Raw genomic sequence first — 18,212 nt, 5'->3', positions numbered from 1 at the left:
AAGTACAGCCAGATCGTGAGCCCTCTCTACCTGGTTACCTGCAAGAAGAACAATTTCCACTGGGGCCCAGAACAGCAGCAAGCCTTTGCCCAGACCAAGCAGGAAATCGCTCATGCGGTAGCCCTTGGCCCAGTCAGGACAGGACCAGAGGTGAAGAACATGCTCTACTCTGCAGCCGGGAACAATGGCCTGTCTTGGAGCCTCTGGCAGAAGGTGCCTGGTGAGACTCGGGGCTGACCACTGGGATTCTGGAGCCAAAGCTACAGAGAGTCCGAAGCCAACTATACTCCCACAGAGAAGGAAATCTTGGCTGCCTACGAAGGAGTCCAAGCTGCCTCAGAAGTTATCGGCACAGAGGCACAACTCCTCCTGGCACCCCGACTACCGGTGCTGGGGTGGATGTTCAAGGGAAAGGTTCCCTCCATGCATCATGCCACCGACGCTACTTGGAGCAAATGGATCGCCCTCATCACGCAGCATGCCCGACTTGGAAACCCAAGTCGTCCTGGGATCTTAGAAATAATTACGAACTGGCCTGAAGGTGAGACTTTTGGGTTATGTTCTGTAGAAGAGGAGGAGCAGGTGACACGTGCCGAAGAAGCCCCACCATATAACAAGCTACCGGAGAGTGAAAGACATTATGCTGTCTTCACTGATGGCTCCTGCTGAATTGTAGGCGCTAACCGGAAATGGAAAGCTGCTGTATGGAGCCCCACACGACAAGTTGCACAGGCTACTGAAGGAGAAGGTGGATTGAGCCAATTTGCTGAACTCAAAGCCATCCAATTAGCTCTGGACATAGCTGAAAGAGAGAAGTGGCCAAAGCTCTACCTCTACACTGATTCATGGATGGTAGCTAGTGCTCTGTGGGGTCGGCTGGAAAGGTGGAAGAAGGCAAACTGGCAGCGCAGAGGAAAACCAATCTGGGCTGCTGAGGAGTAGAAGGGCATTGCCACTTGGGTAGAGAAGCTACCCATGAAGGTCCGTCATGTAGATGCTCACATCCCCAAGAGCCGGGCTAATGAAGAACATCGTAACAACAAACAGGTAGATCAGGCTGCGAAAATATAGGTGTCCCAGATAGACTTGGATTGGCAACATAAAGGAGAGTTGTTCCTAGCTCGATGGGCCCATGATGCCTCAGGCCATCAGGGCAGAGATGCCACCTATAAGTGGGCGTGAGATCGAGGGGTGGATCTAACTATGGACAGTATCTCCCAGGTTATCCATGATTGTGAGACATGCACTACGATCAAGCAGGCCAAGCGGGTGAAGCCCCTGTGGTATGGCAGGCGATGGTCCAAATACAAGTATGGGGAGGCCTGGCAGATTGATTACATCACACTGTCTCAAACACGCCAAGGCAAGAGCTATGTGATCACAATGGTAGAAACCACCACAAAATGGCTGGAGACCTATCCTGTGCCTCACGCTACTGCCCGGGACACCATCCTGGGCCTGGAAAAGCAAGTCCTTTGGAGGCATGGCACCCCTGAGAGAAATGAGTCTGATAATGGGACTCCTTTCAAGAACAGCCTTATAAACACCTGTGCTAGAGAAGTTGGCATTGAATGGGTGTACCACATCCCTTACCATGCACCAGCAGCTGGGAAGGTTGAGTGGTGTAATGGATTGCTTAAAACCACCTTGAAGGCACTGGGTGGGGGGACGTTCAAAAACTGGGAGATGCATTTAGCAAAAGCCACCTGGTTAGTTAATACCTGAGGCTCCACCAACTGAGCCAGCCCTGCCCAATCCGAACCCCTACAAACAAGAGATGGGGATAAGGTTCCAGTGGTGCACATGAGAGGTATGCTTGGAAAAACTGTTTAATTCTGCCTCTAGCAAAGACAAACCCATCCGTGGAGTTGTCTTTGCTCAGGGACCAGGTTGCACCTGGTGGGTGATGCAAAAGGATGGAGAGACCTGATGCATACCTCAAGGGGACCTTGTTTTAGGGTGAACTACCCATGGCTCTATACTTGTATCAGTATCAGCATGTATATATGTATGTATGTATGTATGCATGTATTTATATGGTTTAAAGGGTTAAGTTTAATGTAATATGTTAGTATGGGAAAAATTCAGAGTGGATAATGTTGGGGTTTTAGGAGCTGTCCTAGGGTTTTTTTTCTATTAAAGGAATTTTTCCCATACGTGTTGCTAGGGGGACAAATCGTTGGTACTTCAGAAAAGCGAAAGAGCTAGCCATTGGAGTGGGGTGCATCTGGCTACTCATTTGTTTCACCTGGGTGTATAGACAGTTGGTCCTCAGTCCTCGGCGTTTGGACAGACAGAGAGGCTGCTTTCTTCAGCTGCTTTTGCTTCTGCCAGAGAAACCCCGGGATCCCAAGCCCACCTTCCCTGCCCCACTGGGAGCCAGGCCATGGCCGCCCTGCCCCCGCCATTGCTTTGAGCCTTCGCTACATTGCAGCTGTGCTCGCCCAGCCTACCCAGACCTCCGGGGGGGTTCCCACCGCAGCTCCGCAGTTTGGATACACCTCCTCTGCCACCTGGGATCTGTGCTCGTCCCTGCTGTTCCAGCCTGCTGTTCCCGAGGGTCCGGCCGGACACCGGGATTGGCTCCCCAGGCGTTTGTGAAGCTTCTTTGTCTCATCCCTTCCCCGGGATCCCAGGCCACCAGTGCCGCGTGCTCCCCGAGCTCGCTCCGGAGCGCCCCCTGCAGCCGCGGGGGAACCATCGCACCTGCCCTGCTCACCGGGAGCCGCCAGCGCCCCTGCCGGCTGCGAGCGGAACTGCACCCGAGGGGAAAGGGCCTGACAGCCGAAAGGCTGGGACTGGGTTTGTGATTGTTTGCTGTTACTGCCATGGTTATTGCTGTTTGTTTGACTGGTTATACACATATGGATATATAATAGTAAAGAACTGTTATTCCTATTTCCCATATCTTTGCCTAAAAGCCCCTTGATTTCAAAATTATAGTAACTCAGAGGAAAGAGGAGTCGCATCTGCCATTCCAAGGGAGGCTCCTGCCTTCCTTAGCAAACACCTGTCTTTCAAACCAAGACAGGTGATTATGGACCAGGGGTGTGACCTCTGTAGAGTCAAGGAGTTCAGTGTGGTGTCCAGCTGTCACTGGCTTTGGAAAGTTTGATAGGTTTCTGTACCTGAAACCTCAGAAGGCCACCTCTGTTCAGAGTGCTTCTTGGCCTGGTGGCTTGGCAATTGCCCTTTGCCATTGCAGCCATCATCCAGCCACACTCTGAGTGCTGCACAGCCTTCACTGTGCTGGATCACACAAACACAGGTGTGGTGCTTGTGCCCTGTAAATTGGGAGGTCACAACACCACACAAGTCTCTGGGCTCCCTTCAGGACTCTTGGCAATACCAAAATCAAATCTAGTCCCAAGCCCTCTTTCCTGTCTACCTCAAAACTGAGTGAATCTTTTGATTCTCTCATTCTTGTTGAAGCTGTGCTTCCACTGTCTACTTAGATGAAGTGCTTCTGCAGAAGGTAACAACAGATGGTAGTAATGTAGATTCCTTCCTTGTCTTTATGCCTAAGACAATAGGAGAAATAAATTAGAACAGAAATGCCTCTATATATTGGCCAACTAGCTTTGAACCTGGTCTTTCAGACTACTCTGCTCTTCAGGGAAAAGGGAATCTTATACCAGCCCCCTCCATCTCCACTTTGCCATGTGTTGCATGCTGAGACACTCTTACCCAAATCCAGGTGACAGGCCCCCTTCTCTGGAATGCCTCCTGGCCTAGGTGAGTGCTGAGCTGGGCAGCTCCGTGCTCTCACTGCAGCTTTCCTGGGAGCAGGTCTGTCTGGGAGCACTGCTTGGTGAGGGAATATCCTCTGTGCTTAAAAGCAATCTGGCTTTTCAGAGCTGGGTGATGTTTCTAGCCCTTGGGTTCACCTCAGGTCAAAGCAATCTAACATGCCTTAAAAGTACTGCTAGACAGCCCTTAATCACTTTATATTGTCTGGGCAGTGGTGAGTTGTTGCATATAGCTAAAACCTTATAAAATGAAGGCCTTGTTGCCTTTGTAAAATCATGGCTCAGGCCTGTTACTTTGGTGTGTTGGGTTGACCCTGAGTTGATGGACAGTCTTTAAGACCAATTACGCTTCTCACAATTTACATACTTAAACCGCACAGAAAGGTGGGACTGCCCCTTCTTGTCGGAGGTCGCCTGCTGGGAGGTGGGGGGGCTCCGAGCCTCCCGGCCCCGCCGGGCCGGGGCCACTGCCCCTTTCTCCCTTTCCAAACACTGCGGCACAGACCCTGGGTCGCTGGGGGGGGACTGTCCCAGAGCCGCAGGCAGCTAAAACCAGCCATGGACTGCTCACAGCTAAACCCATCCAGCGCGGCTTCTGGGGACAGGCGGGTCCCTCTCCTCTCCATGCGGAGCCGGCGGAGTCAACGGGAGCCGGCAGAGCCTCCTGTCTGCAGCCAGCACACTTCGTGCTGAACTGAAGAGGACACCACGCAGCCAGCAGCACAGAGGGAGCGAGGCTTTCCCCACCGTAAAGCCTGAACAAGAACACCCTTCAACATGGCGGCTTCAGAGTCAGAGAGAAAGGGAAGTGAGTCACGTGGGACGGAGCTGAGCATGGCGACGGGAGAAAAGAGGGCGGTGCCGCGATTCTGGCGCGCAGCTTAAAAACCTTCTTGCATGCCGTGGTAAGAAACTGTAGTACCACAAACTGTTTGTCTCTTTAATCCATTTGAAGAACATGGGGGGATGGAGTATCTTTGTGTGCCTGTGAAGATTGTGAAGAATGCCTGTGCCAGGCTATATAGAAGTAGTAAGAGGCTGTTAGAGACTTGTGGCGAAGAAAAGCCTTTGTGTGCAGGCCAAAATAACTTATCCTTAAAAAGATGAATAACCCCATGTGATGGCCCATGTTTTGTAGTGTGAAGGAACTGTGAGATTTTTCATGGGAGAGATGTTCTACACACAGCAGATTGTTTGTTTCCGGGCGGATCTGCTGTTAGTGGCAGTTTGGGAACCACGTGCAACTGAAGGAAAACCCTTTTTTCCTTAAGCATAAGAGAGAGACTTTTCAAGAACTGGAACACTGACTAACATCCCATGTTCTGTTATCCCTTGTGTGAGCTGGGTAAAAGAGAAGTGCTGGAGGGGGGAGGGGATTTGCTTTAATTTTGTTTTGTTATTTTCTCTTTACTTTTAATTCTATTAGTAATAAAACTCTTTCATTGTACTGCAACTGTTTAAGGTTTGTGCCTGCTTTGCTTTTCTCCTAATTCTTATCTCACAGAAAGAAAATAAGTAAGTAATGAATATTTTGAACCAAAACCACTCCATTTAATTGGTGTTTCTGCCTGGTTTCGAACTCAACCCGCTACATTTGGTTAAGTAGAAAAGGACTGTGGGAAAGAGACTCAGCTGAATTAGGGGTAGAAAAACATGCTGCGTGACTGCCACGTGCCCACATCATGGTGTATGTTCATTGGTTGAATTATGTTTGTTATGCCTTAAAACTATGTAAACTGATAACCAGCTAACTGCTTTAAAAAGCCGGGTTTTTGCAATAAAGTGGCTCTCCTTTGCACCTGTCTGGGGAATCTGCGTCACTTCTTATTGCAACAGTGAGTAAATTCATTATTTACAGGGGAGGCACGTGTGCGTCACTGGAGCCAGCACTAATGTTTTACCACATGCGTTCAGGCAACTCAGATGAGGTGACTTTAAATGCTGGGAAGCTGTATTTCAAGGTGGAGGGATATGCATTTACCTCTGACTGGCCTTCCTCTCTGCTGGATCAGGGTTTCTTCTCTCAGGGTTTCACCTCTCACCTTTGGAAGAGAGAGCAGGAGCATTATGCATCCCTAGATTGCAGAGGCTATGCCACCTAACAGTCTGAGTTCCATCCAGCAAAACTCAGAGTGGTTTCTGAAATCCTTGGTGATGAAAAGATGTTGCATGCAATTCACTCCCCCTTTCCAGTGGAAAAGGGCCTACATTTAAATAAGAGACAGGCCAACTATTGAGAGCTCCTTTCTGGTGGGAAATGAATTAGGAGTTGTCATTTCTATATAACAGGGAGGAGAAGCTAAAGCTTAGAGCAATTTCTTTCTAGAATCTCCTAGTCTGGAGCAGAGCTGGGGTCAGTGCCAGGAGGCCTGATACTACCAGGCCAGTCTCTCCAGCACCCAACCTTAGAATGATTTAGATTTTAAGGAACTGGTCCAACTCAAGGCCAATTTCCAAATTAGATGAAGTTGCTTGGAACCTTGCCCGCTGGAAAGACAACTTGTGGCTTGGGTGATGCCAAGACAAAGCCCTTCAACGAGGAAACTATGGGTGGTAGCTAACTCTGTTCCTGCAATCCCAAAGCCAGCCAAGGATCCTCCTGTTGTACCCAGTTCAGCTGTTGACTCGCCAGCTGCTCTGATGCCCCTGAGGGCTGTTTGCCATGGGGAGAGGAGCAGCTGGCTGCACTCTGTGAAATGTCTGAGTTTTCCCAAGATACCCATTGTCTGTCTGCAGCACCAGCCTCCACCCTACTTGCTCACTCAGCCGTGGCTGATGTGTCTTTAATTAAAGAAGAGGAACAATTAGAGATTTCATTTTCTTTCCTCAAGTGAATTTCTATTTTCATCACAGTTTATGAGGCCCCCTCACCTTACTTTTGTCTTGTAGTTTTGCTGTGGGACCTTTAGTTTGTGGTGTGTCTCCTCCAATATAAAGAAGAAACAGGAGAAAAACAGCTTGTTTTGGGCCAGGGAATTAAGATCCTGGGTCAGATGGCTGCTACGGTCATTAACATATTTACATTTTTGGTTAAGAGCCTGGTTGAAGATCAAGGGAGTTAAGGGTGATTGTCATTGAAATGTAGAGAAAACCTTGCATGAAATAGCCATTAGTGTCCTGTTGTCTGGGGGGATGAGGGGGGGCAAACGGCTTCCTCATCCCTGATCACTTGTCTGCCCAAGTGCGTGGACAGGCAGAAGGAACTGTGCTGAGGGAAGGCACCGTGGTGCCTGTGCTGTGGGAGCTTTGCTCTCAGTGGGGCTGGAGTCAGGCCCAGCACGGCCCTGCTGCTGCTTCCAGGGTGAGACAGCCCTGCTGTCTGTCCTCGGGTGAGACCCTGGTGCTCGGCTGGGCTTGTGGGACAATTGGCCCTGAAGGAGATCGTCATGGATAAATGCATGAAGCAGCTAGCAAAGGTCAGTTGCCTCTTTTATAATTGATGGACCTGAGTGTTTTGAGTCTGCTGTCACATGTTTTTGCACTGGTGCAGTGTCACCTGGAGTGCTGTGTGCAGTTTTGGGCATCACGTTATAAAAAAGACATGAAGCTATTAGAGAGTGTCCAAAGGAGGCCACAAGGATGATGCAGGGTCTTGAGGGGAAGCTGTGTGAGGAGTGGCTGAGGTCACTTGGTTTGTTTGGCCTGGAGAAGAAGAGAATGAGGAGAGACCTCACTGTGGTCTTCAACATCCTCATGAGGGGCAGTGAAGGGGCAGGTACTGATCTTATGACCAGTGACAGGACTCAAGGAAACGGCTAGGGCTGAGTCAGGGCAGGTTTAGTTTGGATATCAAGGGGTGGTTGTGCACTGAAGCAGGCTCCCCAGGGCAGTGGTCACAGCACCGAGCCTGTCTTGAGTTCAAGAGGCATTTGGACAACGCTCTCAGGCACATGATGGGATTCTTGGGCTGTCCTGCATAGGGCCAGGAGCCAGACTTGATGATCCTGATGGGTCCATTCTAACTCAGCACATTCTGTGATTTTATGTTTTGCCGTGTGTAGGACACAGGATATGCAGGACCTGATCAACCACTTGATTTTTGTGGATAGCAGAAACAGTGTTTGAAGTATTGTGTAGATTTTGAGTGGCGACAGATGAGATTTTTATATGCTATTTATATAGAATTGTTATACAATTAAAAATTGTCTAAACATAAATAAGAGGACTTCTTTACAGCTGGGGTTGACAGTAAAACATTCTGCTCCAGGTTGTGGAAACTGTGCTCTGACCCTGCTCTGAGGTATTTTAGTTCAGATGTCAGTTGTTCATTGTTTATCTCTTACTCTCATGTTGTTCAAATCCACTGTTTTACTTCAAACTTATTTCGAATTAGTATCATTAACATAGTGCCAAAAAATAATTATATATAATAACATGAAGGAGAAGAGATTCCCTAGCCCAATTACACTACAGAAAACACCAGCTACCTTCTGCCACTGCTTTGATTTTTGTGGAGCAAGCAGCAAGACTGTGAGCTGAAGGAGGAATGCTGGTGCCTGTTGGTGTGAGAAAGAAGTATCCTTGGAGTGGATTCCCTTGTAGCCACCAGATAGATATAGCTTCAGCTGTGCCTTTGGAAGCCAGCAACCACTGATAGCAGCATCCTGAGTGACAGGATGTATCAGCTCTAGCACCAGTGAGTCTGAAGTCATTAGTGTGTCCTTGTGGGCTGGTCTGAAGCTCTGAAGCCGTTGTGTAATTTCTGTTCTTGGTTATAAAATGCTTCTTTTTGAAAGGCTTTAAAGCAGAACAAAGTCTGGGAAAAGTGGGTTGTGATCTCATCAGCTCTTCTGTGCTCTGGGGGCCTGTGTGCTTCAGTTCTGTAACTCATCTGCCCTTTGAAGGAATACTCATGTCCCATGTGGCTGCAGCCCTTAGTCTTTCCTACAAAGTCAAACAGTGAGTACACAGCGTGGGGAGAGTCCCACACTTTGGGTGCTGACCCTGGCCCTCAAAGTAGGGAGGTACTTAAGCCTTCAAGGAGTAAATAGTTTTGTCTTAGACAAGCTAGGTTCTGACATTTTAAATATCAAGATACAGTTAAAGTGGTGCAGTTAAGTACGATGTTGTTTAGGTCAAATGTTCTTGGGAAACAGGGATGAACAGAGCAGTATCTATGGGGTTGTAGATCTTAGATTCATTCACTGAATGACTCATCTCCCAGCGCCTACAAATTCCCCTTGAGAAAGGTCATCTCAGGTACTGTGCTAATAATACTTCATTTCCTGGGTATATGTCTGGGACTGGGTACCACAAACAGGCTGGCCTGAGAGTCACAGCAAGAGCCAAAACTCATCAGAGCTGGGCCTAAGTGCAGAAACCCTGATTTTTGGGGTTGGTTTTAGAGTTTGATCTGTTAACTCAAAGCATCAGAGTGGGCCAGAGTAGGGGAGCTAAGCTTCTCCAGGGATTAATATTAAGCTTTTGTTTAGCACTAAACAGCTGATGAAATCCACCTTTGGCTCTGAGTGCCAGCTGTCAGGGAGGTACATCCAGGCCACCTCACAAGGGCAGGACAACCTTTGGCAGAGAACGGGAGAGAGTGCCCAGCTCTGACTGTCCACAGGTCACTTGGTTTATCTTGTTTTGTGTAATCCACTTGCCCCAGCAGCTTCCTCACAGAGAGGCTGCTGCTTTGACAAAAGGCAGACAGCCCTACTCCAGCAAGGAGCTGTGTCCTCCCCTCCTCAGGTTAGGCAGCTCCTCCTCAGTCAAGCAGCTGGGGAGAGCAGAGCAGTGGTACAAAGGTGCTCGGGCCAGAAGGAGATGGAGCCAGATCCTCGCACATGGGCACTGCAGCCTCCAAACAAGCTGCCCATGCCTGAGGCTGATCTGTTTTACAGCTGTTCTGCTCACTGCAGAGCCATGCTAGCCCTGCTGCTGGCAGGCTGCATCCTCTGCCACATCCTCCTTCCCACCTCCTCCCTTGCCAAGGCAGCCTTTACTCCACCATGTCTGATAGAAGGCCAGGCGCCTGTTCAACTTTTGTTCTCCATTAGGAAAGACCGAGGATTGTCAGGACCTTTTTGGCTCTGCCAAGGCCCTATTATGTCCCAAATGTTTCCATGAAAAGACTCCCTCCTGACCAGCCTGCCCTCTGACAGCCATTCAATCCAGCCAACAAGCTTGATATCATTATCTACAAAAGGAGGCCAGCAAGCACCAGGATTCTCACAGCCAAGTTTGGGAAATCAAAGGCAAAATCTCCCAGCAACAGAGAACTGGTAGAGATCAGACTGCACCAAGGCTAGTGCAGGCTGGTCTGGCAGCTTGCAGCCACTAGTTTTCCAAGCACATAAGAAACATGCTCGGCATGGTGCCAGCACGGGCTTTGTCAGGGCTGGGGCTGTGCCCTGTGAGCTGGCAGCCCCTCACAGAGTGCCCTAGAGGCCACTGGATCAGTCATAAGTTTGGACAGCTTTGTAAAGGTGTCTCTTTTCATCAGTGGCATTTTTAGGAGATTAGCCACTTAGGCTGAGGGAAAACAGTGATGTTTTTGGTCAGAGTGGGATTCACTCCAGGTCTCATCTGGGACTTTCCTTCTAATGACTCTGGTTTACATTCTCAAAATGGTATGTGGCTGCCTTGTCACTTTTAGTTTGACATGGTGTTCATCTGCTTTGCTTCCTGTCCAAAGATTTTCTTTCCCAAGTGTCTTAAAATAGCTCTTCAGCAGTGAAAGCACTTACCATAGTGAATGCATATGTAGAGGTGATCTGGAAAGGTGACTGTCAGAAACACTGAGCACAGAAAGGGCTTGAGGAGGGATGGCATACTCCTGTGGTGCAATTGTGTTAGGAAATAGAGGAGTAAAGCTGTTTTCAGTGCATTTTATCTCACAAACTGCATCACTGGTTTACTTGATGTTCCAGATAGAAAGTGACATAAAAAATAGACAAGGGAAATGATGATGCAGAGGGAAGGAAGGTGAAGGGAGCTGACATAGCTGAAGCTTGGGTGGAGACGGGATGGTGGTGTGGATGATGGTGCCTGGACTCACCCCACTCTGCAGCAGGGTGCTTTCCAGCCCCTGGGTGATTGCAGGGCAGTGTCACCAAAGCCTAGAGCAGCCCCTGGGTCCCTGTGGGTGTGCAGCGGGTGATGAATGCATAGGAGAACAGAGTTGTATGTAACATGGAATTGTTAATTGTGGCACTTTCCCCTCCTATCCCAGTTCGATCCTGACAACACTGGCTACATCAGCACTGAGAAGTTTCGCTCCCTTCTCCAGAGACACAGCTCGGAGCTGGATCCCCACAAGCTGGAGGTCCTGCTAGCCCTGGCAGACAGCAACTCTGAGGGGAGGATCTGCTACCAGGATTTCGTCAACCTGGTGAGTGCTCTGGCTGGCAGGGCCTGTCAGTCCTTGGCTGTGCTTATGGGCTGCTGATGGACAGTGTCTCTCTCTCTTTCCCTCCCTCTATTAACACCAGTGTTTGCCACATCACATTCTGCATGGACTTGCTGAAGCACTCAATGGTGACTGAATGCTTCAGCAAGAGTCAAATTGCTTCTGATTTTTCCAGGGAAACAAATTTGCATGGGAAGGAACTGTGGGAGCTGTAAAAAGATCATGAAGCAATGGCTGCTGCTAGTTTAGATGTTTTTGCTCTCAGTATCAGTTGCTAGCTGCTATAATGAGCCATTTGTTTGCAAGCAGAGGTATGTCAGTCTGAATGTCTCCTGTTTTATCTAGAGATTGCACCACTTCCAGACAAAAATATACAGATAATGTTGTGTTGACGTGCTGGGTGGCGTCATACTGCACTGCTGTAGGCATCAACAGCAACAGGGATAAAGTGTTTCTAGGTCATGTTCATTTTATCCCAGGTGAGGTGTCTCAGAGTGCATGAGTCATGATCTGGATGCCTCTCTATCTCTACTAATGAGTCAATTAGTGAAGGGATCACTCAGTTTCTTGTCAAGGCAGTTTGTTGAGTCAGCACAATTGTAGACATGTGTTGTCAGATGCCCAGGATAGCTTACAAATGTTGTTTGCAAGGTATCTTGGACACTGGCCATTCAGGGGCTTTGCCTTGTTCTTGCTCTGTTATTGAATGCCTGAATCCCATCAGATTTAGTGCAATATTAATAATAATAAGCCAGGGTGACAAAGTCAAAGAGCAATGGAAGTTGGTGACATCTCTGAGGTTTCTCTGAAAGCTGGATGTATCCTTGATGCAGAGTATAGTTATTTGCATCTCTGTGTGTTCTGCAGACAATGTAGGTATTTGATCCCTTCGTTTGTTATGGTCACTCATGCATGTGTCCTTGGTTTAGAAAGAAAGTGTCTTCCATATGTCCTGTTTTCACATTCATCAGAAAAGTGTGATAATATGGCCCAGCTGTTAAGGACCCTGATGCTGGCCTCCATCAGGCTGTGGACAGTGTCAAGGTGAAGTTACTTTGATGAAATGACAGAAACCTGCTGTATCTAACCAGGCTGTCTTGTTAGCCCCTTGCCTATGTCGAAGTACACAGTAAAATAAATACAGCAGCTCTTAAACAGATCACACAGTATGAGGTTTTCCTCAGCTCCAGTGTAACAGTGTGGTCCTCTGTGCTCAGCAGAGTATTTATAGTAACAGCTGCTGGTTCCACAGTTGGGGATATTCAAAGTACCATGCAAGCATTCACTAATTGGGCTGCGCAACACTTAGGTAGCAGGAAGAGGTATCATCGAATTTCTTTTACAGAAATGATGGCCTAGGGCCAGCTAACACATTGACAACAGGCCTAGGAATAGAACTGGGCTTTTTCCTCTCTCCTCGCTCCACAGGGCTCAGGAGCAGCACAAGCTAATGAGAGGTAGGTGGGAGGTGAAATGCTTGGACATTCTCCTCCTTTGGGAATAGGAGATCGTGCCAGCTCACTCCCAGCTGGTGTGATTTCTGCAGAACAGCAAATTTCCTTCACTACTATGGAATGACTCCTATAAAGAAGCCATTGATTTTCCTGTTATCAGCCCCTCTATCCTTGTCTGCATTTTTTGCACTTTCTAATCAATAGGCAATGCAAATGCCAGAACATTAAACTACTTAAAAATGACATCTCTCTTCTCCCTTCTCCTCTAATTTCTATTGATTTCCAACATCCAAGCTTTTTTTAGGGCTCCTTCTCTTTTCTCTGCCTTTTGAACTTACTTTTGAACTTCCTGATGGAAAGAAACAGCACAGTTGACACAGAATCACTGTGAAATTACGGAGTTCCTTCACTTCATAGCTGTCAATCCTCTGTGTGGTGGTGTTTAAGTGCATGTTTGTGCTTGATGATCATTAGCCCTCTCTGCTTTAAGCTCAGGTTAATTTGTCTGTTTCAGTAGCTTAGCAAGAATTGACCTGCTGCCAAAAATGATGGTGCTGGGTGTCGTGATGGAAAGGCTGACCTTTCACTATACCAGAGACTGTACAAGCATGGCTCTCTGTATGTATGGTTTTCCCTTTCTCCAGCATCATTATGAGCACCAAGAACTCTGCCTGCTCTCTCAAACACTGTGATCCCCAGCTAAAGGACTGCTATTGAGCAAAGCTGTGTTATCGTCTGATGTCCAAAATGTTTTGTGAACTTCTAGATACATCAAAAATGTAATTAGAGGACTTCTCACCTTAATAATGACATCCATACATGTGTCTGTTCTCAACTCAGCAAAGCAACTTAAATTTATGAAGTTGGAAGTTTTAAAATATGAGAATAGACCCCAGAAATCACTTGTTGGGGTCCCTCCCCTGCCATGTAGCCCTGGGAGAGGGGCCCTGAGGGCACAGACACGGGGTTTCCCTGTCCCTGCTCAGCCTCGTTCCCATTGGTTGGTTTGTGTTCCCTGCGCGGGCAGAAGGACCCTTGGTCCCGTGACTGGAACAGTTCCTCAGCAGAGCCCCGGCCATGCGGCTGGAGAAATAAACATCTCTGAAACAGCTAGCAAGAATCTGTCTGTCCATATATATTTCCTTTCCACGGGACTCCTGGTTTGATATATGCGTGTTGCAGTATCCCCACTGCAACAAATGGTGGAGAATGCGGGCAGAACGATCCCCGATCCCTAAGCGACTGATTTGTGTGAGTAAACCCTGGAAACTTTGGATTCCTCTTCTTGGTTTTGCTTTGCTATTCCGTATCTAAACTATGGAGGAACCGTGGGAAGACTCTTGGCTCTCAGAGCCGCATATGGACATTTATCTTAAACTTAAAACGATTCTTGAACAACGATTTGTAAATTTTAGCTTGATTCAAGCTCAGAAAGAACTGAAACACTTCCTGGCATGGTTGTTTAAGAACTTCTTCTATGTTTCTTGGGATTTAATTCTTACCAAGGGCTTTTGGAAAACCGTTTGGACACAGTTAATATTTGAGTCAAAATATATGCCGATGGAAGAATATTTTCGTGAATATTATTTAATTATCGAGACTGTTGAGCAATGTCAGCTGTGCCTTGGCGAAGGGAAGCCTGGCTCAGGGACCGTGCGGCCCAGGCCACGTGCACCGAGCGCTCTCCGAGCAGCAGCGAGGCAGTTCCCGCGCGCGGGCGGAGCCACGCGAGCCGCAGTGTCGGTGGCGGAGCGAGGGAGCGGCGGGGACCCGCAGTGCCTGCCCGGCCGCGTGCAGCGTGTGGTGGAGCGAGCCCGGGAATGCCCCGACCGATAGACGGAGCCGCGCCCAGCCGAGACGCGCGCTGGAGCAGGGCGCGGGGGGGTCATCGCTCGGGGGCCCGGCCAAGACGTGGGTGCAGCGCCCGGCATCGGCAGCGAAGCTGCGACCAGAGGAGGCGACGCGCGGAGAACTGAGCGGCGCGGCCCGGCCCGGCCCGCGCAGCCCCGAACGCGACCCCGGGAAGAGCGCGCAGGCACAAGCAGCCCCGACAATTCCAACACGGGAGCGACCGAAGGAGAGAGCAAAGACACAGCGAGACAGAAAACAGCAGCCACTTGGAAAAAGGAAAAGATCATAGAAACTAAGATCTTAGGGATAGTAAAATGGTATAATGTTAAGCAAAATTATGGTTTATAACAAGGTGTGACAACCAGCAAGACATATTCGTGCATAGAACTGCTATTAAAAAGAATAACCCTGAAAAATGCATCCCAAGCTTGGGAGATGGAGAGGTGGTGGATTTAATATTGTACTAGGGAGAAAAGGGTTACAAGCATCGCAGGTCACTGGGCCTGATGGTGTTCCTGTAAAAGGCAGTATATATGCAAAAAATCGTAGTCATGTTAGACAGTATCTCTATTGTAAGTCCCCCCTACAGTCTCCCTTTCCTAATCCCACCTTTCCCTTTTACCCTATGTCCTATTACCCCCAGCGTATTCCCAATCCGTTTTTTCATCCATGGTTTCCCTCACAAAACCATGCTTTTGCCAATTGTTTCCCCAAAAATCCCTTTCCAATGCCGAGTGGGGGATGAAAAGGGGGAGGGAAGAAGTTAAACCCTCTCCTGCCTCAGTTTCCCCACAAAGCATGCTCAGAGAGTCCTGTCTCCCTTCTGTCAGCCCTAAGATGTTCCAGAGAATCTGTTTGGACATTTAAAGACTCAGGAGGGTGGCTTGTTTTGTTTTGAAACTGTTCTTGTTATGTTTATCCAGTTGTTTTCATTCTCCTTTTATTAAAATAAAACGGGTGAGGTGTTGGGGTCCCTCCCCTGCCATGTAGCCCTGGGAGAGGGGCCCTGAGGGCACAGACACGGGGTTTCCCTGTCCCTGCTCAGCCTCGTTCCCATTGGTTGGTTTGTGTTCCCTGCGCGGGCAGAAGGACCCTTGGTCCCGTGACTGGAACAGTTCCTCAGCAGAGCCCCGGCCATGCGGCTGGAGAAATAAACATCTCTGAAACAGCTAGCAAGAATCTGTCTGTCCATATATATTTCCTTTCCACGGGACTCCTGGTTTGATATATGCGTGTTGCAGTATCCCCACTGCAACAATCACTCAAGAAATAAATTGAGAAATGAATAAGTTCAGGGAAGATGAAAACTCCTGGTGTGATCTGCAAGCAGAAAAGACACAAAAAAAATCAGATAGGCAACTCATTGGGAATTACTTCTCCTCTGTGTGTATGAAATTCAGCTCATGTAGTTGTAAAACACAATGCTGCAATCATATCCATTTCTGTTTCTGCACTGTGGTTTGTAATAACAGCAGAAAGCAGTTTCAGATGGGGTTTCTTATGCTGTGTCTGAGACAGTGCAGAGTAACAAAAGTGTTTCCTGTACAAGTGGAGACATCTCGAGCATCTGCTGTCTGGTTGCTTTGCAGCATTGTGAAAAGAGATGCAAAGTGAAAATTCTGCCTATGAACAGCATGGGCCACAGGAGGAGATAATGAACCAAGGTGTTTAACTAACTTTGCTACTTTTAGAGAAGAGACAAGCCAGGAGGTAATTACACTTGAGATGTTATTTGCTGGAATTCTTGCTGAACAGCAGTTGCTGTTGGCAGTCCTGGATTACTTCACATAATACCCTGTGAGCTATAGTAGAGCTTGCAGTAAGTAGTAAGCTCTAAGACAGAGTTCATGTGACTTGGGAAAAACAAAACACTGCTGCTTCCAACAGAAATGTTTAGCTGTAGCTTTGTAGTAACTTGAAGCTGATGTAGCATCTCAATAATTAGCTAATTAAATGCACATCCTTTGTTTTCCAGATCAAGAATCACCACCTGCTTTGCTCTCCCTGGCCTCGCTGGCTTCTAGGAACAGGCTAATTCTATCTCATTTTCAACAAAAAACACATATTTTTGAAGCACTATGTGACAATAATCTGGTCACCCTAATCCAAACATTTCTGGTGCCAGCACACATTACCCTTCAGAGAAGGATTTCCTTTAATTTTTGTGATTCCCTCTCTGACTTGCCAGGCTGTAAATCCTACCTCTTCAAGTAAAGAAATAAAACTGGAGAGGCAGGCTGAGAAATCTGCAGCCTCTGCTCTTCCTCCTCGAGAGTGCCAGATCCACAGTTCTGCTGGCCACCAGAGAAGGTGAGAGGCAGATCTTTGCAGGAGTTTCTTACTTCATGCAAGAGGCTGGAACATGATTAAGTGTTAGTGGAAGGTGTCTTGTGCTATGTGCTGTTGAGCAGGGTGTTCAAAGGAGCAGTTACTGTGTCAAAATATTGCTGGAGTCTTAAAAATAAGATAAAATACGGAGGGTGAAGGAGATGAAGTGCCTACCCAGAGTCTTACAGTGTGTCTGTGCCACTGGATGCTGTAGATACACAAAGGTTAAGATTTAGATGCCAGCTCTTCTGTCCTGGGCAGGGGATCTCATTGGTGTTGGAAGAAAGAGCAGGACTGGCTGAAGGGATAAAATACTTTGGGATCGTGTTACAGTCCACAAACAAAAACAAAAAGTCCAAAGTGGATCCTGGAATGTTGTAAGTGAGAAATGAGCTGGTTCAGTGGAGGGTTTGACTTGTGTTTTACAGCTTCATCAGACTATAGGAACTTGCTGTATGTCTCATGCTAAAGAAAAAATGTAGAAAAACAATGTATCTCAGTCTAGTTTTAACACTTGCCTAGACTTGTAGGACTTTGTAATGCAGTATAGAAAGATACATTAAGATGCTCTCTATTCAAGGATGATTAAACCTAAATCTATTAGATATTGGTTGCAAGTAGCAGCAGAAGAGAGAACTTTCTTCCAAATGAACTAGTCTGTCAAATAATCATTATGCCAAATAAAGTGGAACTTACCATAGAAATTCCCATCCCTAACCTGAACTGTTTTCCGTCACATACAGTTTAAACTTGAGGAGTGCAATATCAATTTAAATGGTTGTGTGCATATCTAAAATACACACATGAGTAAGAAATGTTATAAAGATTTTTTTAAAAAAAATTGTTTCACAAAATTGGATCTGGATTCATTTCATTGGTGGAATCCTTCCCAGCATCAATGGGAAATGGAGCAGGTATAGAGGGTTTGCAGTTTCCAACTCACTGTGTTTTGACACAGTATTATTGGAACCACGATGTTAGTCTTGTCCTGCAAGCAATGTTCTTTCAAGTAACCTTGAAATTTGAAAAGTGGTTTACCTTTTCTATTGGAAGTGCTGGAAGGCCTAAGCCTGGCACATTTAATAGGAATCGGGAAAAACCTTGAGCAGGGATAATTTATTTTGTCTCTCCTGTCTCTTTCTTTGAATCCACAGAGTAAACCACTGCTTGGTCAGACCAAATCAGAATGTTGGTATCTGGGGTTTTTTCCCTTTGATTCTGTTCGGGAAAGTGCTACCAGGTTGGCTTAGAGGATGTGAGCATCTGTGACAGATGAACTTGATGCTGAGATATACATTTTTGGAAAAGCTGTCTCTTCCCACATTAGCATTTTGTAGAAGTGTGGGCAGAGGGAAAGAAATAAATGGGAATCTTGAAAGCAAAATTGGTTGAAGAGGTTGCATTTGTAAGTAAAGTGGGTTATAAAACTGGAGCTGGCAGAGGCTTTTAAAAAGCTTGTGCTAAGTTCTGATTTAGTGT

The 18,212-nt window shown here is 47.4% G+C and overlaps 1 protein-coding gene across 4 annotated transcripts in view; it reads left to right on the top strand.

Annotated features, from left to right (window-relative positions):
* RHBDL3 (rhomboid like 3) overlaps nucleotides 1-18,212 on the top strand; it is a 73,162-nt gene that overhangs the window by 34,463 nt on the left and 20,487 nt on the right. For 3 of the 4 annotated variants that reach the window (XM_032128913.1, XM_032128912.1, XM_032128914.1), the window contains one exon: nucleotides 10,924-11,082. In XM_032128913.1, the coding sequence (XP_031984804.1) occupies nucleotides 10,924-11,082 (159 nt within the window). Of the gene's footprint in view, nucleotides 1-4,619; nucleotides 4,655-10,923; nucleotides 11,083-18,212 lie in introns of those variants that run through there. The other variant, XM_032128916.1, reaches the window with a different exon arrangement.

Source organism: Corvus moneduloides, chromosome 19 (genome assembly GCF_009650955.1).
Source record: "Corvus moneduloides isolate bCorMon1 chromosome 19, bCorMon1.pri, whole genome shotgun sequence".
Taxonomy (NCBI): domain Eukaryota; kingdom Metazoa; phylum Chordata; class Aves; order Passeriformes; family Corvidae; genus Corvus; species Corvus moneduloides.
Note: the sequence above shows the minus strand (reverse complement) of the source record. Positions and strands in the feature narration are given on the sequence as shown.